General features: G+C 46.4%; 1 protein-coding gene across 1 annotated transcript in view; it reads left to right on the top strand.

The window, feature by feature from the left end:
- The window catches only part of SCNN1D (sodium channel epithelial 1 subunit delta), a 47,352-nt gene extending 25,940 nt beyond the window's left edge, over window positions 1-21,412 (top strand). The window contains exons 2-13 of the mRNA XM_048518638.1: window positions 103-446; window positions 1,260-1,488; window positions 3,857-4,056; window positions 10,418-10,521; window positions 11,773-11,936; window positions 13,446-13,544; window positions 14,329-14,446; window positions 15,995-16,073; window positions 17,129-17,186; window positions 17,942-17,997; window positions 18,170-18,245; window positions 20,993-21,412. Of these exons, the coding sequence (XP_048374595.1) occupies window positions 112-446; window positions 1,260-1,488; window positions 3,857-4,056; window positions 10,418-10,521; window positions 11,773-11,936; window positions 13,446-13,544; window positions 14,329-14,446; window positions 15,995-16,073; window positions 17,129-17,186; window positions 17,942-17,997; window positions 18,170-18,245; window positions 20,993-21,412 (1,938 nt within the window). The 5' untranslated portion in view covers window positions 103-111. The remainder of the gene's footprint in view (window positions 1-102; window positions 447-1,259; window positions 1,489-3,856; window positions 4,057-10,417; window positions 10,522-11,772; window positions 11,937-13,445; window positions 13,545-14,328; window positions 14,447-15,994; window positions 16,074-17,128; window positions 17,187-17,941; window positions 17,998-18,169; window positions 18,246-20,992) is intronic.
- Window positions 21,413-26,790: the final 5,378 nt, after the last annotated feature.

Here is a 26,790-nt window from a genome sequence, read left to right as displayed (position 1 = left end):
TTGGTCTTATTCAGCAAGTTCGCTCTGACATTCCTGGGTATACAACAGGTGTCAACTGTGTAAACGTATCCTCAATCAGAACATCCCGAAATCTCTTTTCAGGGATCGAGAATGGACCAAGAGGCGGTGAAAGAAAAAAAGCAGGAAGAAAAAGGGGAGCGAGAGGAGGCCCTGATTGAGTTCTACAGCTCCTTCAAAGACCTCTTCGAGTTCTTTTGTTTGAACACCACCGTCCATGGCACCATCCGTCTCGTCTGCTCGACCCGCAACAAGATGAAGACGGCCTTCTGGGCTCTCCTCTTCCTCGTCAGCTTCGCCATGCTGTACTGGCAGTTTGCGCTCATCTTCAACGAATACTGGAGCTACCCCGTCATCATGACCATATCCGTTCACTCACAACCGAAGATGTTTCCGGCCATCACCATTTGCAACCTGAATCCTTACAGGTAGGTAGATGAAATGGGGCAGGGCTTTGCTTGGCGGCCGGGAATTCCTTTTCGGGTTGAAAGGACTTGGAAACAGTTCAAGAACTGAGTAAGGGAACACCTGGAATGCCAGGATAGATGTATACGTTGGCCCTGCTCAGAAAGGATGAAGGGAATACATACAGGAATGAGTTTTGTGAACACTCCATTTTTATCTGAATATTTCAGGTTCTGGCATGACTCAGTTCAAGGTGAAACTATGGTGTCAAAATGTCCTCAAAGAAATCAACAAAGTGAGAATTAGCAAAAGAGCAGCAGTGGCGTAGTGGTTAAGAGCAGGTGTACTCTAATCTGGAGGAACCGGGTTTGATTCTCCCACTCTGCCGCTTGAGCTGTGGAGGCTTATCTGGGGAATTCAGATTAGCCTGTGCACTCCAACACACGCCAGCTGGGTGACCTTGGGCTAGTCACAGTTCTTCGGAGCTCTCTCAAACCCGCCCACCTCACAGGGTGTTTGTTGTGAGGGAGGGAAGGGAAAGGAGTTTGTAAGCCCCTTTGAGTCTCCTTACAGGAGAGAAAAGGGGGTTATAAATCCAAACTCCTCCTCCTCCTCCTCCTCCTCCTCCTCTTCTTCTTCAGCTGCTGCTGCTGCTGCTGCTGCTGCTGCTGCTGCTGCTGCTGCTGCTGCTGCTGCTTCCTGTACTTTCTGCTTCCTGGGCTCATCTTATACATAATCACATCTATGCAAGGATCCGATTGTTACTGGGAAGCCATTCCAATACAAAGACTTTTTTCCGGTACTCAAAACCCTTTGCCATTTCTGCCACTTCCCAGGGTCGACGCTGTTCGGAAAAACATGGCTGAGTTGGATAATCTAACAAGGAGGACTTTCCACGAAGTGTACGGCTTCCCCATGCCAGAGAGTGTGCTGGAAGAGAACTGGAAGACAGATGATTGGCTGAGCAATAGGTCAATCAAAGTCAACAGTTCCAGCTTCCGCCTAAATGAGAGCTTTGGACTCCTGAAGCTGGGGAAGGAGAAGGAGAAAGTGGGTTTTCGATTGGTAAGTTGAACATTTTGGAAGTCTACATACTGTACTAAAGATTAAATGAATCGTAGCATCGTAGAGCCTGACCTTTGAACTTGCTAAGTGGTTTTCAAAGGTAAAGATGGTCCCCTACGACAGCACTGGGTCAATACTGACCCATGGGATGACATCACATCATGACATTTACTAGGCAGGCTATGTTGAAGCCGTTGCCGTCCCCAGTTCCCTACATTTTACTCCTAGCAAGCTGGGTACTCATTTTACCAACCTTGAAAGAATTAAAAGCTTAGTCAACTTTGAGCTGGCCAACTGAACTTGACTTCTGTTGGGATCGAACTCGGGTTGTGAGCAGAGCTTTGACTGCAGTACATTCTGCACCACAGGGCTCCCAAGCAGACTTAGGCTAAGCCATTCTCTTTTACCCTCACTCCCATCCTCAGTATTATGGGAATAACAATCCTGCTGTCTCTTACAGTTATTTTAAATTAATAAGAAGTTAATGTGAAATCTGGTAGATCTTGTTCCTTTCGCCTGCATCTGTGGTTGGCATCTTCAGAGGTGTATCACAGAGGGAAGTGACTACCAGACCACGGCCACACAGCCCAGAAAACCCACCACAACCAGTTGAATCCGGCCGTGAAAGCCTTCGACAATATAATGTGAAATTGTTTGCACACACTTTGTGGCTGAGAAAGGATCTGAATCCACTGTACCATCCTGACTCTCTTCCAAAACCTTTTAAAAGATGACCAGGTTTCGTCTTTTGAAATGATCTGGTAGAAGGGAGTCTTGCTTCAGATATGAATAGAATAGAAGAGGATAGGATAATTTATAACTGTCAATCACCAGCAAAATTTAAAACTCTTAACAAAACAATTCTAAAAGTATCTGCACAATTAAGGTACCATAAAAGTATAATAGAGGTATAAAAATATAAAACTAGAGAAGTCACTAGACTCTGGTAGCGGCACAGGGGAGAGGCGTTCTTCGCAACACATTCATTTTTGTCACTAATATTCTCCCCAGAAGAGATACATTCATTCTGTTCCATCTCAATCAATCCCTCTTCACACCATTCTACACTTTAACATTGTTATTTTGGTAAGACAGCCAAATCTTGTTGGTCAACCGCACTCCCAAATATTTTTTCTTTTTTTACCATCATAAATCCAGAGACCTGAGTTAATCTCATTTGCGATTTCTGATCCATATTTTGAGCTAATATTTTGGAGTTTGTTTTGTTCCGTTTCAACCACACCAGATCCCCAAACTCTTTTATTATACTTGAAGGTCTTTCCAAATTTTGGGATTGGCTCTTCCAATATAATCACCACATCATCTGCAAAAGCCCTCAAAGATGGTTTACCTAATTCCAGTCCCCTTATTTGGTCATAACTTCTTATATTTCTGTTGAATATCTTTTAAAAGCAATGATGAAAGAGGGCATTCTTGTCTGGTTCCACTTTGTATCTCACATTTTTCAGACATTTCACCATTCACCATTATTTTAGCATCCAATTTAGTGCAGATGGTCTCTATTCCTTTTTCTCATTCTTAAAAAAAAATCTGGTCTCAGATAAAGAGCGGAATCGCTAGGTGAAAATGAGCAGAGTTCTGTCAAGCTATTGCTGAAATACTGTCTGAGATTAAATCTGAAATGAACACGGTGCAGTGCCTGAGCTCTGAAACGCTGATACAGAATGAACGATACTGGTGCATCATTTAGGTAGAAAGCTCGTCTAGGAATGCTTCCCGAAAGAAAGACAAATCTCCCTGCAAGCAGAAAACTAGCACAGGCAACAGACAACTACGACAGAACTCTTCCCATAACTGGGCTCGTTTTTTGTTTGTGAGTTGTTGTTTTTAGTGGAGGAGCATTCAAAACAGGAAGCAGCGCGAAGTGGTACAGTCTGTTCCACACAGGGTTGCACAGAGATCTGTAGTACGATTCTTTTGCTGTTTCGAAATTTCTACCTTCACCGTTCTGCTTTTCCGTAACCCCAGCGTAAGTGGGAACATTCTGGCGGTTCCAAAACTATATTATGTGCAGTTTGCCACAATCTTTAGTAAGATCTTACCATTTTCTTCCTCCTCTGCTTGACGCATGTGAACACTGATAAAATGCTGCCAAAAAAATGGAACATGGAGATGATTTCATGTATTAAATGTGATGTTTTGCTGAGGGGGGCGTAAGAACTGCTTCCTGCCGGCCCGAGCAACATGCAAAAAGGATCTCAATATAGCTATGTATCAAGACTGTTTTTAACCAGAGTTTTATCTACGTGCAAACTGGGGGTTCATGTGAACTGGGGATTTTGACCCAATTTTGTAGTACAGTCATGTACTATTTCTCTTCTTTCCCTCCCCCCACCCCCCACCCCAGTGCAATGAAACAGGTGGAGAATGCTACAGGAAAGTATATCTATCAGGAGTGGATGCCATCCGGGAATGGTACCGTTTTCACTACATGAATATCATGTCTCAGGTCCCGCCGGTCAACTTTTCCAACAATGAGCAATGCCCGGGGGGCATTCAAGACCTGGTCTATTCTTGCAGGTACAATCAGGAGCGTTGCCCGCACAGGTAATCCGCTTTTGTATGTGCCAACTTGTTTGTTGGTAAAAGTATGTTATGGATACATATTCTCTTTCATGGTCAAATACATCACATCATCTGTTTGTTTGTTCGTTCGTTCGTTTGTTTGTCGTTTGTTTGTCGTACGTTTGTCGTTCGTTCGTTCGTTCGTTCGTTCGTTCGTTCGTCCTTCCTTCCTTCCTTCCTTCCTTCCTTCCTTCCTTCCTTCCTTCCTTCCTTCCTTCCTTCCTTCCTTCCTTCCTTCCTTCCTTCCTTCCTTCCCTGATAGTTGTGAGTGTCAAATGTGAGCAGTACCCAGTGAAATCTCAGCCACAGGGGAGGCTGAATAAGATTTCCAAGAAAGATTGCTTTCACTCTGACTCAACTTTGTGGCAGTGTGATATTTTCATACCAGCTACACAATTCCAGGTCAGTTAGACCATGTAGAGGTCTATTTCTTGCTGGCATGATGTAGTTAATCAAGAATCATGTGGCCAGCCAAAAGAAGAAGAAAAATAAATTTAAAATTTCTGTGAATCACCAGTTGAGGCTTGGAAAGGGGTTTTTAAGACATCAAATAATTGTTTTTAAGACAATTTGGGCTTTTAAGACAATTTGGGAGCAGCAGTGGCGTAGTGGCTAAGAGCAGTGGCTTAGAGCAGGTGCAGTCTGATCTGGAGGAACCAGGTTTGATTCCCAGCTCTGCCGCTTGAGTTGTGGAGGCTTATCTGGGGAATTCAGATTAGCCTGTGCACTCCCACACATGCCAGCTGGGTGACCTTGGGCTAGTCACAGCTTTGCGGAGCTCTCTCAGCCCCACCCGCCTCACAGGGTGTTTGTTGTGAGTGGGGAAGGGCAAGGAGATTGTAAGCCCCTTTGAGTCTCCTACATGAGAGAAAGGGGGGATATAAATCCAAACTCTTCTTCTTCTTCTTCTTCTTCTTCTTCTTCTTCTTCTTCTTCTTCTTCTTCTTCTTCTTCTTCTTCTTCTTCTTCTTCTTCTTCTTCTTCTTCTTCTTCTTCTTCTTCTTCTTCTTCTTCTTCTTCTTCTTCTTCTTCTTCTTCTTCTTCTTCTTCTTCTTCTTCTTCTTCTCTGAAGTCTTTTTTTGTGTGCTGAAAGTTCTGGCTCAGCTCTACTAATCTATCCTGTTTGTCTCCTACACTTCCTCCAAAAAAATTGGGGCACCCCCCCCCCCCACCTTTTCTCTACACAACAAACCTGCAAGGTAGTTTAGATGGAAAGGTATCCGACACAAAAGGCAGTGAGCTTTATGGCTGAGGAGGAATTGGAACACAGGATTAGAAAGTAGGTCTACTGAGAAACCCACTCAGCTGAGACTTCCTCCCAAGAAAATGTTCTTAAGACTGTCCACTTGTGGGTTAGGCTGGTGTAGTGGATAGAGTGATGGGTCAAGACCTTGAGGGAAAAGAGTTTGAATTTTTGTTTCTGCCGTGGAAGCTCACCAGGTGGCTTTGGGCCCACCCCCTACTTTCAGCCTGGCCTACCTCACAGGACTGGTGGTGTAAGAGGAGGGGAGAATGACTTTTCTAAGCTGTTATAAGGCCCAACTGTGGGGCGGAAAATGGCACAGAAATAGCCACAAACGCATGCGTGCGTTGTTCCTGCCTGTCTGCCATCCCGCGGTTGCCGACACTCTTTGCTTAGCCTGACCCTCAGGTGCACCCGGTCTGTGTAACTCTCCGGAGCAGAGCTGACTGCAAGAGCAACACCCCAGGGCGTTGTTAGTTTTCCCTCCCACTGGGATCAATTGAAGCTGTCCCAGGGGAAATTCCTCGGGATTGCTGCCTGTTCCACCTGATGCCCGTGTCTCCTGAGGTAAAGGGCAGGCTGAAGACAGTCCCGGTGCCACCCAGCCCTTGCCAGCTCCCTTTGTGTTCAGCGCAGCAGCCGGTTGAGAACAATCTGATAAAACTAGTGCAAACCTGCCCACGCCAGGTTAAATAGCCTCTCCTTACTCTGCCCTGGAGGGTTGCCCCGGGGGCATCACGGGAACATTGCAAAATGGTACAGGAAGGAGCTCAGGACACAGGGAGGAAAAGGCAGGCAGGTGAATTCCCCGTGATCGCGGTTTCATTGGTTGAATCGACAGATAACCTTTTGCAATCCAGAGCAACGCCTTTAGCTTATACCACATGCAGTCTGCACAACAGACTGACATCCGGCTTTTCCTGCTGAGTCGCAGCATAACCCTTGCCTACCTGACTGTACGTTACTGTAATCTCCTCCTTGTTCCTGCAGACTCAGCATGGAGAGTTTACACCTGTAGTCCTCAATCTCTATGTGCTCAGGGTCAAACGAGAGCCAGCGTGGTATAGTGGTTAAGAGCAGGTGCACTCTAATCTGGAGAACCAGGTTTGATTCCTGCTCTGCCACTGTGGAAGCTTATCTGGTGAACTAGATTAGCTTGTGCACTCCAACACATGCCGGCTGGGTGACCTTGGGCTAGTCGCAGTTCTTCAGAGCTCTCTTCACCCTCAACAGGGTGTTTGTTGTGAAGGGGGAAGGGAAAGGAGTTTGTAAGCCCCTTTGAATCCAGCTCTTCTTCTTCTTCTTCTTCTTCTTCTTCTTCTTCTTCTTCTTCTTCTTCTTCTTCTTCTTCTTCTTCTTCTTCTTGTTCTTGTTGTTCTTGTTCTTGTTGTTCTTGTTGTTGTTGTTGTTGTTGTTGTTGTTGTTGTTCTTCTTCTTCTTCTTCTTCTTCTTCTTCTTCTTCTTCTTCTTCTTCTTCAGTCCCCAATTGGGTAGGGGTCTGCTTGGGTTGCCATATCTGGGTCAGGAAATTCCTGGAGATTTGAGCGAGGAGGAACCTGGAAGGGGCAGGGTTTGAGGAAGGGAAGGACTTCAGCGTGATGCGGTGCTGTAGGGTTTACCATCTAAAGCGGTCCTTTTCTCCGGGGGAACTCATCTCTATAGTCTAGAAACCAATTCTAAAGCCAGGAGATCTTCAGACTACAGCTAGTCACTGGCAACTCTGGGGTCTACTGTGGCTTCCAAAAACTAAACATCGATCACCCTGGCCCTTTCTGCCCAAGTCCCCCAAATCCTTTCTAAAACATTTTCAGCCCCGCCCTTTACAACGATGTATGTCTCACTCGCACCCCCGAAAGGATTCCTGAATGTCGTTGCGTGATTGTTCGCCTCTTTTTTCTTAGTTCTGTGTTGAATCGATGCTTCGATGCTTCGATGCTTCACGGCCTCAAGCTGCGTTCTATACTCCTCGTATACTCGAAGCTTTGAAGATTGCAACCCTACTCCCCACCCCCAATAATAAGAACAAGCAGGAAAATGGTGCAAATAGCTAGCGGGACAGATGAGTCAGGTTTTCATAATATACATCTTCAGTGTGGAAGGGGATGGAGTTTAATACCTGGACTATTCTCTAAAAGACTCCCAAACCTCAACTTTTTAGCACCAGACTGTTTCTATCCCTTGCCCCTCTTGGCACCTCCATTGGGACCATTAAAATAAAAGGGGGTAGATTTTTCTCCCCAGGCAAGCTATGTCAGCCAACCAGTCAGGGATCACATAGCCAGCATGGAGGCAACATGGTTTGGGATGGTATCAAATGTGTCGTCCCTGTTTAGACCTCCAAATCCTAGTTTCGCTTCCAATTCTCACTTCTGCAAGCCGAACCCGTGACACGTTCAAAATAAGAAACAACCCACTCGCTCCTCAACAGAGCATCGTGACAACGTCCCAGTGCCAAATCAGAGGGAAATAAATGCTCCCAGCTCTTGTTCTGAGGGGGAGAATAGTCTCACAGCCCTACGGTTCCCTCCGTACATGCAGAATAACGCACTTTCAATGTTCTTTGCAACTGGATTTTACAGTGCGGAATAGCAAAATCCTCTTGCAAACAATTGCGAAAGTGGATTGAAAGTGCATTATTCTGCATGTGCGGAAGGGCCCTAAAAATGCATCCCCCCCCCCCAATGCCATTGATACCTGCAAGACCTTTTGCCTACAAGAACTGTAGCTGTTGAATAACTAATGACCCAGCCATTGGGCTAGACAAACTTTACTGCGTGCCGTTTCTTTGCTGGGTTCTTGTGTGGCTTCTTGCCATTGCTCATTCCAGCTCTATCTGCCTTGCCGAGGACATGATGTAACTGTACCAGTTGTTCTTTTGGTGCAGCCAAAGCGGTAGATCTCAGCCACCACCCGGGTCTGTTTCTAAACAAGAAGCAAGGAATCCTAACTGCAGAACTTTGGCAGATAAGTCAGAACAAATGTTTGCCTAAGCAACCACTAATTTTATGTACTGCAATCACCAGAGGTGGAGTTCATGGGCCCTTTGATCCGTTCTGTTCTTTATCGAGGAAACATCGGTCGTAAAAGCAGCGACCGTATCTTAATGATCTTTAATAGGGGGGTTGGAACTTGCACCAATGATTTGGTCTTTCAAGAGGCTTTTGAATTTTTCATCCTTACCAGTTCGACTCGAATAATTCCGGTTTTGATTTTGTTTGTGGCGAGAATCGCTTTGCTTGCACACAGGATCCTGTTTTCTAACGTGGGATTTTTCTTGTTAGATTGTGGCTCGTAAATGGCCAATAGGATACAGGTGGTATAAAAACCTGCTCATCCTGATCCATTATATTTTTATCCTGCTTCTCTGCAAAGAAGAAGAAGAGTTGGATTTATATCCCCCCCTTTCTCTCCTGTAGGAGACTCAAAGGGGCTTACAAACTCCTTTCCCTTCTCCCCTCACAACAAACACCCTGTGAGGTGGGTGGGGCTGAGAGAGCTCCGAAGAACTGCGACTAGCCCAAGGTCACCCACCTGGCATGTGTTGAAGTGCACAGGCTAATCTGAATTCCCCAGATAAGCCTCCACAGCTCAGGCGGCAGAGCTGGGAATCAAACCCGGTTCCTCCAGATTAGAGTACACCTGCTCTTAACCATTATGCCACTGCTGCTCCAGAGAGGGAGAGAGAGAGAGAGAACTTAGAAGATTTAAAATCTGATCCAAATGAAATTTTTCATGCAAGACAGACTACTGCTAGTTGAGAGGGCAGCCCTAGAATCCTCTTGCAAGAAGTAATTGATGGTGTGCTTTTAATCGTTCACACACCACTTTCCCCGCTGTAAAATCTTCAAGGCAGCCTACGATTCAAAACAGCATTCTCAAGCAAAAAAACAAGAACAGAACTACCACCCACAGAAGAACGGATTGTAATAAGATTGTGCCGTCACGTGCCAAAAGCGCAAGAAATAGAAGATTTCTTTTGGTCTGTGCTTTTGTAGTTTTGGAGATTAATTGTGCCAGCCCTCTCTAACTCATTCGAGGAAATTTTCTGAAATCAGTTCTGCAATTTGATCATGTGTAGATTGCTACCCTTGTCATTAATTTGACCCTTTCTTCCTTCCCCCGTTCATTCATTTGAACCTCCCTTCCCCCTTACACATTGATAACACAATGCAAACGAGCAATCCTGATCTGCTTGCGTGTATGATGATACCAAAGTTTCTTAGGCCCCTTTTGCACACGCAGAATAATGCGTTTTCAAACCACTTTCACAACTGTTTGCAAGTGGGTTTTGCTATTCCGCACAGCTTCGAAGAGCACTAAAAGCAGTTTGAAAGTGCATTATTCTGCATGTGCGGAAGGAGCCTTATTGTACTATCTTTTACCAGTGTGCAGGAGCGTCTAGATACAAAACAGTGCACAAAAATATTTTTATTGCACTCATACATACGAGCAAATTGAGATCAGAGTGCATCAGTAACATAAAGGGGGGGAATGCAAATAAAGAGAACCAAAAGAGTAGCAAACCACGAGTGAAGAGCATTTAGACAATGTTCGCACATTTTTAAAAAATGGACCGTAGAGGAAACAAGACCCGGTAATCCAGAAGTTTGAATTGGAAGCATCTCAGTAGAATCCCCCAAAAGCCAAGAGAATAAAATTGTTTCAATTCGGTTCCTAAAAGATGAAGAGATTTTAAAAGGTGCAAGATAAAAAGATAGGTTCCAAACAAGCTGCTGCTTTCGTGTATTGTGAAATGAGGGTGCTACCACAAAGAAGGCCACGTTCCCATCAACTCTCTTGCCTAATGTCTGAAAGTGAGGCGTCTCGAGCTGAGCCTCAAATTATTGCCTCAGTCTAAAATGCTTATTCTGCCTCACCTGTCACTCAAGGTGGCTTTCTGAAACATAAAGGAAAGGAAATCCGGACGACAATAAATGAGTAATCACTAAAACTTAGAACATGTCTGTCTCAGTAACAGAATAAACCCAAGATACTGGGGAATGATCGGAATACCGACGTTTTGCTTATGTACCTCGTTTAGTGTGATATTCTGACATTTTCTTCTTCTCTTTCTCTTCTTTGGCTAATTGCTGCCTACAGTGACTGCAGACACTTCCACCACGCCATCTACGGAAGCTGCTTCACTTTTAATGGTAACGGGACCGATGAGACGTGGGAAGCAGCCAATCCCGGAACACTTTATGGTACGTAGCTGGAAGGAGAGCAGCTGCCCGCCCTTCCTGTCTGAGGCCCATGAAGGACTGAGACCCCTTCTGCACGAGCAGAACGATGCTCTTTCAATTCACTTTCAAGGCACTTTGCAGCTGGATTTTACTGTGCAGAAGAGCAAAACCCACGTGCAAACAGTTCAAATTCAAATTCAAAGACCTTTATTAAACATAAAGAGAAAATACAGTTAAAACTGTGCAGTAATATGATCCTGAGTTTGACAGGGTAAAACAACTGCTCATAGTTCGTGCAGTACAAACTTCAAGAAAATAAGTAAATAAAAAGAGAGCCAGAAACTTATTTTACAATATCGAGCAGGAACTTGGCCGCCATTTTCAACTGCCTGGGATCCTCATTGTTCAAGAGGCGGTTCAATTTGGAATATGGAGGGCACAAGTAAGTCGGTGTTGAAAAGAACAAGCTAGGTCTGAGATCTTTGAATTTCGGGCAGACTAATAGAACATGCTCCAAAGATTCCTCAGAGGACATGTACGCTTTTTCTGTGCGTGTGCCATGAATCTCTCCGGGGAGAAGGTGAGAGGGAATGTGTTTGTTCTTGCTCTGGTGAATAACCACCTAGACTTAGGGTCGAGCAAGATATTTAGGTAAGCAGCTGTCCTGCAGTGTGCAAACAGTTGTGAAAGTGGAACGAAAGTGCATCATTCTGCACGTGCGGAATGGGCCTTAGTGCATGTAAAATCTTCTATTGGTTACTTCTTTGTTAAAAAAATTGATGGGTTGTGGGTCAGTGGTTGAGCACCTTCGTCGATACAGGAAGTGCTAAGTGAAATTCCCAGGCACCTCCACTCAGAGGCGTGGGGGGGAATGGTGCCTGGGGCAACACCTGCTGTGAGCGCTCCCTGTGCCCCCCTATGTGGCTCCTTTGGCTGGCACAGGCTCTGATGGCTGAAGGAGCAGCCTGGCAGAGCGGTGCCAAGGAGAGGGGTGTGGGGGCGGTTCTCTGCCCCCCCACGTGACCAGCTGGTGTGTGCCTGGGGACGTGACCCCCACATGTCGCCGTGAGCACTCTGCCTCCACTTAAAAGGATCGGGCAGAGGCTTCCATGTAAGTGGAACTTCTTCTGTAGATCGGGATCTGCAGGGGGACAACTAGGAGGAACCGACGTGAGCCCCCAGCTGATGTCACTTCCTGCTTGTATGGAACTGGTGTGACCATGCGCTTCTGTCCTTCTTCCCTTCCCCATCTCCGCTTCTTTTTGCCATCAGGTCTGGCCCTCATTCTGAAGGTGGATCAAAAGGATCACATCCCGCTGCTGTCCAGCAAGGCGGGCGTGAAAGTCATGATCCACAAGCACAACCAGACGCCATTCCTGGAGCACGAAGGATTCGACATTCGGCCAGGGGTTGAATCCACCATTGGGATCAAAGAGGTGGGCCTTTCTATCTCAGACAAGAACTTCTCCGAGCATAATGAAAACTAGCAGAGAGGAAATGGGGACGGCAGCCTGAAATTCTCCTTGCTGCTGCGTTGACCTCAAGTTCAAAGGTTGGGAGATACCTGGAGATTTTGGGGTTGGAGCTTGAGGAAGTTGGGGTTTCCAGAGCTTTGATGGAGTAGAATGGCATAGACTCCACCTTCCAAACTGGCCGTTTTTTTCAGGTGATCTGATCTCTGTCACCTGGAGATCAGGTGTAATAGTGGAAGATCTCCAGTTACCCCCTAGAGCAGGGGTCTTCAAACTATGGCCCTCCAGATGTTCCTAGACTACAATTCCCATGAGTCCTATTACTTGGCCATGCTGGCAGGGGCTGATGGGAATTGTAGTCCATGAACATCTGGAGGGCCATAGTTTGAAGACCCCTGCCCTAGAGGTTAGCAGACAGAGAAGGTAAGAGAAGGCTGCCATCTTCCAGGGACCTCCTGGTCTCCCTGAACTACAGCTAATCTACAGACTGCAGAGATCAGTTCTTCTGGAGAAAATGGCTACTTTGAAGAACGTACTCTATGATATTATTCCCCTTCCCAGGCACCACCCCCAAATCTTCAGGAATTTCCCACCCCAGAGTTGTCAACCCTTGGGGAGACAGAATCAGGCCCCATGCTGGTTGAACATAAGAACATAAAAACATACGAAAGAGCCTGCTGGATCAGACCAGAGTCCATCTAGTCCAGCACTCTGCTACTCGCAGTGGCCCACTGGATACCTTTGGGAGCTCACATGCAGGATGTGAAAGCAATGGCCTTAAGAACATAAGAACGAGCCTGCTGGATCAGACCAGAGTCCATCTAGTCCAGCACTCTGCTACTCGCAGTGGCCCAACCAGGTGCCTTTGGGAGCTCACATGCAGGATGTGAAAGCAATGGCCTTAAGAACATAAGAACGAGCCTGCTGGATCAGACCAGAGTCCATCTAGTCCAGCACTCTGCTACTCGCAGTGGCCCACCAGGTGCCTTTGGGAGCTCACATGCAGGATGTGAAAGCAATGGCCTTCTGCTGTTGCTGCTGCTGCTCCCGAGCACCTGGTCTGCTAAGGCATTTGCAACCTCAGATCAAGGAGGATCAAGATTGGTCGCCATAAATCAGAAATCTGCAACCTGTGGGTCTCCAGATGTTCATAGACTACAATTCCCATCAGCCCCTGCCAATTGGCCATGCTGGCAAGGGCTGATGGGATTTGTAGTCCACAAACTTCTGGAGAGCCACAGGTTGCAGACCTCTGCCATAGATCGACTTCTCCTCCATCAATCTTCCACTGCCATAGATCTTCCACTATTACACATCAATTTTAAAGCTAAAATTAACTTGTTTCGAATGCTACCTTGGACTGTACAAAACTTGAGAACTTGTTTCGAATGCTACCTTGGACTGTACAAAACTTCAGTATCTCCTGTCTAAAGCACCTGGTCCTGATCCCGTCTCTCCCCCACGGCTTCACAGGTCGAGGTAACGCGCTTAAATGGAAATTACGGCGACTGTACAACAGACGGAAAAGATGTGAACGTCACAATCATCTACGAGAGCAATTATACGCTGCAGGTACAAGCCAGTCAGGGGGTCTGCTTGCCGAGCTGGCCTGCCCATTTTTACACCCTCTCCCTTACCCCTGGATTGGAAGACCACCCACAAATTCTAAACGATCTGGTTGGTTCTTCTGACTTCAGTCCCCACCCTCTGCCTCCTTAACATTGCTTCACGGATCCAGATTCCAGTGCTCCTGGTTACTTCCCCTCCCTTTCCCCTAGCCCAGTGGTGGCGAACCTTTGGCACTCCAGATGTTATGGACTACAATTCCCATCAGCCTCTGCCAATTGGCCATGCTGGCAGGGGCTGATGGGAATTGTAGTCCTTAACATCTGGAGTGCCAAAGGTTCGCCATCACGGCCCTAGCCTCTCTCTGGCCCCTTCCGCACATGCAGAATAATGCACTTTCAATCCACTTTCATAATTGCTTGCAAGTGGATTTTGCTATTCCGCACAGTAAAATCCAGCTGCAAAATGCATTGAAAGTAGATTGAAAGTGCATTTATTCTGCATGTCCTTCACATCTCTACCTGCTCCTATTTCTGAGCCCACCACAACCAAGCAACGTTTCTTGCACCAGTCAGTGTATGAACCTGGGGGGAAGGAGGAGGGGGTGTTGGGGTGATTTTCTGCCCCCCACATGACCAAATGGCCACAGCCCAGGGACATCTGACCCATATGGCCCTGCTCTTAGGTGCCGTCCCATGAAGACCTGGCCTCTGCCCACCAGCTGCTAGCACAAGAGACTTACTAACAGTTCCATTTTCTCTCTCTCTGTCTCCCTTTTCTCCCTACACAGGCTTGCCTGCATTCCTGCTTCCAGCAACTGATGATTAAAAACTGTCGCTGTGGATATTATTACTACCCTTTGCCTCCTGGGGAGGAATACTGCAATTATAACAAGCACCCTGGCTGGGGTAAGGGCACGCATGACTGCTAGAGTACGAGACCATCTGATTTGGCTGCTGAGCCACACCTGCTCTGCATATTTCAGTCCCCATCGATACGGGTGGCCTCTGCACCTCGCCTGGTTCCGCTCACTGATCTGCTGGGTGCTGTTCTTTAGCTCCCCGCCATAAGCCTCGGGAAACCTGGTCAGCCCAAGAACGATCAATAGGGTTGCTAGCTGCGGAGATTTGGGGGGAGGGGAATCAACCTGGGACCGGTGAGGTTTGGGGACCTCAGCAGTCCACTCTCCAAAATTTTTTAGCCATTTTTATAAAGAGGAACTAATTTCTAATTATAAAGAGGAACTAATTTCTGGAGATCAGTTGTCACTCCATGATATCTCCAGGGCCCACCTGGAGGTTGGCAGCCCTCAAAACACCTAATGATCCAAGGGGAAAGCAGTTCTCATCAGACCCAAATAGCAATGCAGGCAGTCGGAAGAGGAAAGCCACGCGAACGACACCGGCGTTTAATTCCTGTTTCCTCTTGAAAGCGCCGTACGAGACCCGGACCCTGCAGGATCTGGTGCAGTTTTGCACGGCCTTTAAGTCAGGGTTATCCCACCAGGCTTATGGTTTGAGGGAAGCAATGGTTCCATCTCGCTGGCCTCCTTCCCCCTTCCCTCTTCCTTGCTCCCCTCTGGTTCCCTTCACTTTCCCCCTTCCCTGTTTTTGAGGGACAGGGCCAGTGGTGGGATCCAAAAATTTTAGTAACAGGTTCCCATGGTGGTGGGATTCAAACTGTGGCGTAGCACCAATGGGGCTGGGCGGGGCACAATGGGGGTGTGGCCGGGCATTCCGGGGGCGGGGCATTCCTGGGTGAGACCGTGGCAACAACGCAGCCAGTGCGCCGGTCCTTGGGCGGGAAATGAATGCACGCAGGCGCAGGCTGCCACGCACGCCGGTGCACCTCCTGCTAGACTGCTTCAAGTTCTGCGTGCTACTGCTGAGAGGAGGGGCATAACTAAGGCAAAAATCACGTGGCAAAATCACCAATTAGTAACCCCCTCTCGGCACACACAAATAATTAGTAACCTACTCTCGGGAACCTGTGAGAACCTGCTGGATCCTACCTCTGGACAGGGCTCAATTTTGAGGGACAGGCCTCTGTGGAATTGATGCCACCGGGATACATTGTGGAATTTTATTGACTCATGAATGTTTCAGTCAATGTTGTACTCTGCCCTGAGCCAGATCAGGGAAAGACGGCCTTTAAAACCGATCAATCAATCAATAAAATAGGTGGCAGAAATGTAGTGTGGATAGATGGAGCCCCTCTATGCTCCTGTATCTCTCTGGTGCAAACCCTGCCAGGGAATGTCAAGCAAATGATATTCTGCTAGAGACAGGAAGAGCCAGTCAACGTAGATTTAGGTGGAAACAGGAGAAGCCACCACACTCTATTCAACTGGGATCAGGAAGAGGCATTAAAATGTTGTCGGAGTTGGGGGTTGATGGGTCTAAGCCAAATCCAGGTTTTCAGCTGCCTTCTAACCGAATTCTTTCTTCTTCCCCAAGGTCACTGCTTTTACTCGCAGTACGATCAGTTTGCCAGCCACAAGCACAGTTGCTTCCAAAAATGCAGAAAGCCGTGCCGGTGAGTGCAGAGAGACTTCCATTCTTTTAACTGGTAGAATGGCCAAACCTTTTAGTCCATTTCATTGGGTGGCAGACCCCATGCCCCTGTCCTAGTGTTGCCAAACATCAGGTGGGGGGTGGAGATGTCCTGGAATTATAACGGATCTCCCGTCTACAGAGATAACTTCCTTGCAGAAAATGGCAGTCCCAAACATCAGAAAATGGCAGCTGTGGAAGGCAAATCCCAACCCAGATTTCCATCTCCATACAACAGCCCCCACCTCTCCAGGAATTTCCCATGTCAACCCTGCAGACTGTGCACTTCTGGTCACCTTCAAAGTTAAAAGACCATCTGAGAGGTCATACTGGTGTGCATAAGTAGAGGAATCAAGGCCCACCACAGCTTCTTTATGAAAGACTGAGCTCTGGAGAAATCAATTCTGCTGGTTTCCATCACATGCCTAGCATGGATTGGCTAGTCTCCGTGATGTCAGAAAGCTCTCCAGAGCAGTTCATGATTTATTTTAGGGGGGAAAAACCCAGGCGGGATGTTCTAATGCTTTAAAAAGGGGCTGGACTGATATTTGAATCAAACAAATTTGAACCAAACACCATGAGCAGTGTTAGAACAAACTATTTTGTAAAAAAAACTGGCCAGCAGCCCTTGACTCTCAGGAGAGAGTGGCCCCTTCCGCACATGCAGAATAATGCACTTTCAATCCACTTTCACAATCGTTTGAAAGTGGACTTTGCTATTCCACACAGTAAAATCCAGCTGCAAAGTGGATTGAAAGTGCATTATTCTGCATGTGCGGAAGGGACCAAAGAGAACATCAACGTTAGATTCAGAACCAAGTGTGTTTGCTGTTTGAAAGAGTCTCACTAAAACAGGGGAACAAAACTTTTACTGTTCATATGTATATCCATCTTTACCCTGAATTAAACAGTATCACAAAACAGTCCCCAAGGTTATTTGAGGAAGGTCACGGAGTGTCAAGTGAATTCACATCTGTATTAGATTTGAAGCACTGAAGTCAGATAATTTTAATTCTCTTTTCCTGGTGCTCTCCGCAGGGAGACTTGGTACAGACTTTCAGCAGGATACGCTAAGTGGCCGTCGACCAAATCAGAGGTAATTTTCTCTTCCCTCTCATTGGCCATAGCAACCCTTAGCAGGTGACCCACTCAACCAGTCCCAATCAGGGGCCGCACCCGTATAAAAATCCATTCAAAGACTGAACATGCAAAGCTGTTTTATACCCTATCCAGTGATGGGATCCAAAAATTTTAGTAACAGGTTCCCATGGTGGTGGGATTCAAACTGTAGCGTAGCACCAATGGGGTGGGGCGGAGCACGACAGGAGCGAGGTCAGGCATTCCAGGGCGGGGCATTCCTGGGCGGGGCTGTGGCAAGGACGCAGCCATTGCGCCGGTCCTTGGGCAAGAAATGAATGCACGCAGGTGCAGGCTGCCACACATGCCGGTGCACCTCCTGCTAGACTGCTTCAAGTTCTGTGTGCTACTGCTGAGAGGAGGGGCGTAACTAAGGCAAAAATCACGTGGCAAAATCACCAATTAGTAACCCCCTCTCGGCACACACAAGGGAACCTGTGAGAACCTGCTGGATCCCACCTCTGACCCTATCCACTTTCTCACCTATAGCGGTACTCTCCATTCCAAAATCTCATGCATTGAAAGGCCTTTCCCAACTTTAACTGCAATGGCAGAATTCGAACCCAAGACCTTCTGCATGCAAAACAGGTGCTCTAACACTGAGCCACATCTCCTTCCCAGTTTATGCTCCTATGCCTGCTGCCGCCTCTTGCCGACCATTCCAGGGAGAGCGAATTTGAGTAACCATTTTCTCTTTCGTGTCTTGAATTCCAGAGATGGATTCACAAAGTTTTGAAAGAGCAGTACAACTACAGCACCAGCAACGAAAGGTAAATTACACACTGTTTTGGAAATTGGGGGAGGGGGGGACAAATTCCTCTGCTTCTTTACAAAGCTCGGGTTATTGGGCGAATGAGTACAAAATCCCGCTGCGACCCCCTGGTTAGTTCTGGCACAAGGAGGATTTAATTGTCGCTAATCACTTTCTTTCCTCTGTTTCAGGAAAGGCATCGCCAAAGTAAACATATTCTACGAGCATTTGGATTATTATTCGTTGGACGAAACTCCTGGATACAACGTGAGTTGGAAATTTGGGGAGGGCGGTAAATAGATAGATAGATAGATAGATAGATAGATAGATAGATAGATAGATAGATAGATAGATAGATAGATAGATAGATAGATAGATAGATAGATAGATAGATAGATAGATAGATAGATAGATAGATAGATAGATAGATAGATAGATCCGTGGTGACGAACCTTTGGCACTCCAGATGTTATGGACTACAATTCCCATCAGCCCCTTCCAGCATGGCCAATTGGCCATGCTGGAAGGGGCTGATGGGAATTGTAGTCCATAACATCTGGAGTGCCAAAGGTTCGCCACCACTGAGATAGATAGATAGATAGATAGATAGATAGATAGATAGATAGATAGATAGATAGATAGATAGATAGATAGATAGATAGATAGATAGATAGATAGATAGATAGATAGATAGATAGATAGATAGATAGATAGATAGATAGATAGATAGATAGATAGATAGATAGATAGATAGATAGATAGATAGATAGATAGATAGATAGATTCTTGTATTTTAGGAACGCTTTGTCACTGACCTTCATCCCAATTTCTCCCCAGATTACGGTGTTCCAAATTACTGTGCCGTGTTTCTATAAATGTCAAAAGAATAAAAAGCTAAGCGCTCTAGCTGAAATTGTACAGTTGTGTCAAGATTCTTTTTATCTGGTGTTCTACAGCGATTAGAAGTGAATGTGGGCATTAGTAAAACATCACACAAAAAGAGTCTTGGTAAAGTCCTGTGTATGGTCTCTGTAAGGTTGCTTTTTGGCAGCGTTTTATTAGTGCCCAAAAGGGCTCTGGCAACCAGATCCAAATTAACTGAGGAGTAAACATGTTTCCACGTCAGAATTAGTCATGGGAGTTCTCCTACTTAGAGCAAGACTTGAGACAGGTAGAATACAGCACGGCACAACATTACATAACCTCAGCAGAAATGCTCTAATACCTGCCCTGCTGATTTCATTTGTTTTATGTGCTTTCTATTTTTCCTTTCTGCTCAAAAGACCTCCGCAGTGGTTTGCAACAACAATCAAACACCCATAAAACACAAACCGCAATGTAAAACTGTTACATAAATGTCTATAATCAAACAGAACACCAATAAAACTGATGCTTTCTGTTCTCTGGAATCTTTTCCGCATTGATTTGTCTGCTTGGGTTAAGAATGTATGAGATATTTACCCATGTGGGCTGCCATGAGTCAACTGTGACTCGACAGCCATAGAGAAGTGTCCTGGGTTTCATTGTTAGCCTGGCGAACAGATGCTGGAAACTGGAATTTTCTGCTCCAAACAGTCCGGCCGTGAGAGTCAATAGCATCTGTTGCACAGTGCAGAGAAGCAGCGACTTTGGCGCAGGGATGATTTTGAATCCCTTCCTTCTGCTGTTTTGAGTCCTAAAACCCAGTTCAATGTTACTTCTCCTTTAGCTAAAAGCCTTCCTTATTTCCACACATCTTTCTGTTTTGATTGATTGATTGATAGCCATAGTGTGTATGGATTTTCCAACATTTTATGGGTGTCAATAAATCTGCATTGTACATTCATTAAATATATAAGCAACACACGCACACTCTCCATCCATGCACAGTGCAAACAATGCAATACCAAAGGTGAAACTTGGAAAACTGAAACCGTTGGCAAAAATTACGAACACATAAACGAAGCAGAGGGCATTAGCTCACTGCTGCCAGAAGCAATATCCAGGCAAGGATCTCTTGTCACACATCAACCAATTTGGAAGCTCCAGAAATTGCTGCCCTGTTATCGGGAGCTAGATAGTGTGGTGTCACAAGCCAAGTGCTTCTGGAGGAAGACAGAACAGTTGATGCAGGGGAGTAGCGAGCAGAAAAGCAGATCAGAATGGCACCTGGGAATGCTATAGGGCTTCACAGAGGCAGCTAGAAGAGGCTTAGAAATATTTGTAAGCCGGCCTGGCCAGAGAAAACTAAAGGATTGCTTCAGAAATGGTATCACATTGGGCAAAACTGGCCCTTCTTAGCACAAGAAGCATCAGTTTGCCAGCTAGAAAACTCCTTGGTTTGAATCATAGAATCATAGAGTTGGAAGAGACCCCAAGGGCCATCAAGTCCAACCCCCTGCAATGCAGGAACACACAATCAAAGCACTCCTGTCAGATGGCCATCCAGTCTCTGTTCAAAAACCTCCAAAGAAGGAGACTCCACAGCACCCTGAGGCAGCATATATTCCACTGTCGAACAGCCTTTACTGTCAGGAAGTTTTTCCTGATATTGAGGTGGAATCTCTTTTCCTTCACCTTGAACCCATCACTCCTGGTCCTAGTCTCTGGAGCAGCAGAAAACAAGCTTGCTCCCTCACCAACACGACATCCCTTCACATATCTAAACATGGCTATCATGTCACCTCTTAACCTTCTCTTCACCAAACTCAGCATCCCCGGCTTCTTAAGTCTCTCCTTGTAGGTCATGGACTCCAGACCTTTGACTATTTTGGTTGCCTTCCTTTGGACCTGCGAATTTTGTGAATTCTGACAAAATAGAAAAGTGGCCCATTAGAGGAAAATTGTCCTCCCCTAAACCTCTTGCTATTTTTCTAGATTTTTTTTAAAAATGTAAAATAAGCTCAGCTCTGGGGATTGGCTGTTTTTGTTTGCAACACTAAACCAGTACCGTCCACGGTCCGCTTTTGAAAAATGGGTGCTTGTAAGAGGAATGCCACACCTAACTGTTCGGTCTCTCTTTCCCTTCCCCTCAGGCGGCTCTGGCGATGTCTAACATGGGAAGCCAGTGGAGTCTCTGGTTCGGCTCCTCAGTGCTGTCGGTGGTGGAGATGCTCGAATTCCTGGTGGACATCATCATTTTGTCCCTCATCTTCGGCTACCGGTGGCTAACGGCCAAGAAGATCCACGTGATGACCAACCCACCCGCCATCTCGGCCGTGAGCTTGACTTTGGAGAAATACCGATACATGGAGGAGGGCTTGGCGACCAGCCAAAACATGACGAAACTATACACTAGCGCTAGCGACGGAGATGCCTCTGTAAACAAAAAGGGGACCTCCACTCCCATCTCAAAATATACTGGGTGCCACATACCAGAGGCGTACACGGGTGTGGTGCTTAATAGGTTCAAATACCAGGGGGACCACTGCACAGAAACGGTTCTCAGAAGGTAGTGACACTTGAGGTGGATTCAGAAAAACTACCCAGCAGGCCCTGCGTCCGCACAGTTGCTTAAGGAACGTGGTTTTCGTTGGAACTGTGGCCAAACGGCGGGGCCTGGAAATGCTGACATTGGGAGCACAGAACAACATCTGAGAGGGACTGAAGTAGTTTGGGTATCCTTTTGTCTTCCAAACCTTCTCAGCTCATCAGTGGCAAAGAGGCAGGCGAGATGGTGTCCGTCTGTTTGAAAGAAGCCTTCAGTGTCCCAGGTTAAATCAGGGAGGCCACGAGGCCCCTCTTCACTGCCTGGGGTTGAGTCCAGTAGAATTTCAGCCATGCAGCCAAAGCAAAGCCTTCTTCTTGATTCCTGGAATAATATGAAAACCGCTCCTCAGCCAGATCTATCTAGGTATTTTTCACCTGTAGCCTCTTTTTAAGAAATTGTGAAATCTGTTCTCTTGGGAACCGAGAAGGTGATGAACTTGGTGGGGCGACAAGAAAGCAGGAGAGGTTTGGTGATTGTCCAGTTCCCTGTAAAATCCGTCCTCCCGTGAAAACACTCCTGAGGAAACCAGATCCAACCGGGCATCGCCTGACACACAGATTAGCTTGCCAAACCTCTCACAGTTCTGCCGAAGTTAAATGTTAAACTGTTCACCCGTTCCCAGATGTCTCCAGAAGCCGTTTACAAGCCCATGTCCTGCCTGTTAACAAGCTAACGGCATCGCTGCCAACTCGAGAGACTGCAAATTACAGAACTTGATTGTACTAATCGTAATCTCGTGTCCGAGATAGCGCTTTGAGTTTAACAGACAGACGCTTCCTGTTGAGTGAGTCTATAAAATCCAGGCCGGGAACATTGTGTTTAATGCAGGATTTATGAGGGGCTTCTCCGGGCAACGCAGACAAAGCGCAACTATCAGCAGACAAAATGGGTGTCAGGGACTTTTTAGAGATCTGAATCAGGAAGTTCATCTTCCGGGAGGGGCAGGGGGCGGCACCCTTCAAGCACAGGAGAGAAGAAGTATGTGATTGTGTGTCTGGGACTGTCAGGATTTTCATTTGTGAACCTTGAGTTTAAGGAGTACCTTTACACCCTGTGGTGATTTTAATGACGAGATTATCTGGCAGAATCAAGTGCTCTACTTTTTCTGTCAATTTCTGAAATTAATTGTGGGTGTGGTTTTTTTAAAAAGGGGGCAATGGGCTATCTTTCAACTAAAGGGGGACCAGAGGAAATATGTTTGGGAATGCTTTTGGGAAGGCCAAAGAAGAAGAGTTTGAATTTATACCCCACTTTTCTCTCCTGTAAGGAGACTCAAGGTGGTCTACAAGCTCCTTTCCCTTCCTCTCCCCACACCTTGTGAGGCAGGTGGGGCTAAAAGAGTCCTGAGAGAACTGTGACTAGCCCAAAGTCACACAGCAGGAATGTAGGAGTGCCGCACACATCTGGTTCACCAGATAAGCCTTTGCCACTCAGGTGGAGGAGTGGGGAATCAGTCCCAGTTGTCCAGATTAGAATCCACCTGCTCTTAAGCACCACACCACGCTGGTTCTGATACGGAGTCAGACTCTTGGTTCATCAAAGTATTGTCCGCTCAGACTAGCAGTCAAAAGACCACTTTATTATAGGTGTACTGGAATCCGGCATGTCGAAAAACTTTCCCTGCAATAGAAATAATCAGCTGGGCTTCTTCAACCAGTCTGCCCAGAATCATACTCTGGTCTATTCTATAGGGCTTACTCCCAGGAAGGTATTCCTGGCATTGCATTGTAAGAAAGGCCCCTTCCGCACGCGCAAAATAATGCATTTTCAAACCACTTTCACAACTGTTTGCAAGTGGATTTTGCCATTCCGCACAGCTTCAAAGAGCACTGAAAGCTGTTTGAAAGTGCATTATTCTGCATGTGCGGAATGAGCCATACTTTACTTACCGGATAACTGTGGGAAAGTCCCTGTTTATCAGACACGCTGTTTAGAATCTGCTAGGAGTGAGCAAGTGTATCCGAATATGATCAAATCAGTGAGAAAAACTGACTCCTGTTTCTTATGGCAACCATATTGTACAAAAGATGTATGGTACGCCTCCTACCTTCAATTATTGTTCTTTTTTTAACCTTCTATACTGGCAGGCTAAAAGTGCAGCTGTAATGTGATTGTAATTTATTTGGGCGTGTGTTTGTGCGAGAGCGTGACGAGACGTAAGTGACTGACCTGATGGGTGTAATTTAATAACTTAATAACTTAACTTAATAATTTTATAACCCTCCCATCTTGTTTTCATTCCCCTTTGTTCTGATTTTGAGGATAATGCAAGAACTGAACTGACCGGCACGGGCTGTTTCACAACCTTTCCCTAATAAAATGGCGGGGGTGTCTTTTTGCACGTGTCTCGTAGCCTCTCAGTGTGTGAAATTCCTTCGTCCAGGTGGGGTGCAGAAGAAGAAGAAGAAGAAGAAGAGTTTGGATTTATATCCCCCCTTTCTGGAGACATCCTGCAAGAGACTCAAAGGGGCTTACAATCTCCTTGCCCTTCCCCCCTCACAACAAACACCCTGTGAGGTAGGTGGGGCTGAGAGAGCTCCGAGAAGCTGTGACTAGTCCAGGGGTAGGGAACCTGCGGCTCTCCAGATGTTCAGGAACTACAATTCCCATCAGCCCCTGTCAGCATGGCCAATTGGCTGGCGTGTGTGGGAGTGTACAAGCTAATCTGAATTCCCCAGATAAGCCCTCACCGCTCAGGCGGCAGAGCTGGGAATCAAACCCAGTTCCTCCAGATTAGATACACGAGCTCTTAACCTCCTACGCCACTGCTGCTCCTCATTATCTCTAAAAGTCAGGTGCAGGTTTTCCCCATCACTACCTCCATGCCTGGTGAAGGGGGGGGGGTTGCTTTACCTTTTGAATTGCTGCCTGTTATATCACTGTAAAATGCAGAAAACCTCACCCTCTTTCACACCAGAACGCCTGATTAAATCTCAGTTGCTTTCTGACAGTGTTTTACTGAGGCACACATATGCATCAGTGTGATGAAAGAGGGAAAAAAACGATGTGAATAAACTGGAACCTGTCAGTTACACAGTACTCTATACAGCATTTAGAAACAAGCAAAACTAACAAAAAAGATGGGAAAACAGAGGATTCCTGCTTCATCTGTTCCAGATTGAAAATGAGACTTGCAGTTTGGAACTGGAGACAGAGGCCCCTTCCACACATGCTAATATTAATGCACTTTCAATCCGCTTTCCATGCACTTTGCAGCTGTGCAGAATAGCAAAACCCACTTGCAAACAATCGTGAAAGTGGATTGAAAGCGCATCATTCTGCATGTGTGGAAGAGGCCAGCGAAATTTCAGAATTATCCCAGATGGCGAATGCGGAAGTGTTGTAACTGGAAGCAGCTGAAGGGGACAGCAGAGGAGAGCATTCATCGATCTGTAATAAGAGGAGGCTTGGATGGTAAACCTCAGTCCGAAATGGGATATTATGACAGCATTCCTATCCTCATCTATCAGTCATAGGATGATGGTTGCTTCTTTTCCACTGCCACTCCTTTCTGCCAGACCGCAAGGCCAAGAGACGCCAATTAGTAGCGTTTGTCTTGTCAGTGTTGGCAAAACATGTCCCTAAGAAGCAAGCAGTCCCAAGAACCTGTAAGTGAGCTCTTGGCAGCCATGGCATCCTCCGCCCAAACGACTCTGCCAGCCAAACCCCTTTTGTAATCCTTGTTGATCCATTTTGATTCAAAAAAATTGGTGCTAATTATAATCCAGGATCAATCGGTCCGCCCAGTGACCACCATCGCAAACAGCGGCAACAGGAAGTTAATTATTGCTCCAGAAGTTCCAAAAATGGAAGGAACGCGTTGGCGCTTTGCCCACATCCTATCACATGTCTGCGAACACAAGAACATCTGTATAACAAAATGGGGATTAAGGAAACCGGTGAAATCCTCCTCTTCTCAATATCTCTTGTCATTTTGGAGTTCCCAACTATTTGTGGCTTCCAAAGTGAAACTCTCTCTTCTGAATTCTCCCTTTTAAAATTTAGATTTCCAAATCTGGCGCATAATGCTTGCAACTGCCTTGGTCGCCATGCAGATGACTTATACAGGCCCCCTAGAGTTTTCAAGGCAAGAGGCACAAAATTAGTTTGGACGGGCGATCCTACGCATGTGTCGTTTTTCCTTTGGTGGTGGCTGTTTTGAGGGGTCTCTTTGAAGCTACGATGACTCAAAGTATGCGTCTATTGCAGATTTTCATATTGTGTCGCCATAGCTTGGAAGACACTCCCCTCAAAACAAAACAAAAAAGGAAAAACATGTGCATGTGATCGCCAGTCCAAACTAACTTTATGAATGTACTTTCCACAGTGAAATAGTGGGTGGATTTGCAGCAGGCAGAGGAAATATCTGTCCTAAGCCTTCAGCAAATGGCGGGTGGGACGGAGAATCTGCAGCAGCATACAATAGCAGGCGCGTGCCGCAGAGAAAACGAAAGTAAAAGCTCTTAACTGAAACTCTTAAAAGAACTGTTTTGGGCTGAACGCTTTATTTTCCTGCACTGTGCAGAGGAAAAAAAGCCCAAATTGTTATTTTTAAAACGTCTGCAAGATGTTTTGTGTTGTTCAGAATGGGCCAGAGATCCCCAGAAAAGTAGGAACTTGCCTCTTTCCCTCATCAACAATACTCAACAAAGAGCAAAATTTTGGTCTCATAGTGTTTGAAGATTAATGGGATATCCACAGTGGTGGGATCCAAAAATTTTAGTAACCAGTTCCCATGGTGGTGGGATTCAAACTGTGGTGTAGCGCCAATGGGGCTGGGCGGGGCACAACGGGGGCGGGGATTCCGAGGGCGGGGCATTCCTGGGCGGGGCTGTGGCAAGGATGCAGCCGCTGCGCCGGTCCTTGGGCGGGAAACGAATGCACGCAGGCGCAGGCTGCCACGCACGCTGGTGCACCTCCTGCTAGACTGCTTCAAGTTCTGCACGCTACTGCTGAGAGGAGGGGTGTAACTAAGGCAAAAATCACGTGGCAAAATCACCAATTAGTAACCCCCTCTCAGCCCACACAAATAATTAGTAACCTACTCGTGGGAACCTGTGAGAACCTGCTGGATCCCACCTCTGGATATCCAGGATATAAACTTTCAAGAGTCAAAGCTCGCTTTGTCAGATATTGCGGAAGTCTTGTTGTTGGTCTTTAAGGCCTCCTGGGCTCGAATTTTCTCTTCTGCTACTAACTAACATGGCTATGCGTCTGAAACAATTCTCCATGAAGATTCAAAATCTCTCTGCCACCATTCACATTTCTTTCTGTTATAGAGCGCATGGGTTGAATACACACTGACTTTTGCCTCAAGCAAAAGGGGGAGGTATGTGTTCACGC

This window comes from Sphaerodactylus townsendi, linkage group LG16 (genome assembly GCF_021028975.2).
Source record: "Sphaerodactylus townsendi isolate TG3544 linkage group LG16, MPM_Stown_v2.3, whole genome shotgun sequence".
Lineage (NCBI taxonomy): Eukaryota > Metazoa > Chordata > Lepidosauria > Squamata > Sphaerodactylidae > Sphaerodactylus > Sphaerodactylus townsendi.
This window is presented reverse-complemented; position numbering and strand designations above follow the sequence as displayed.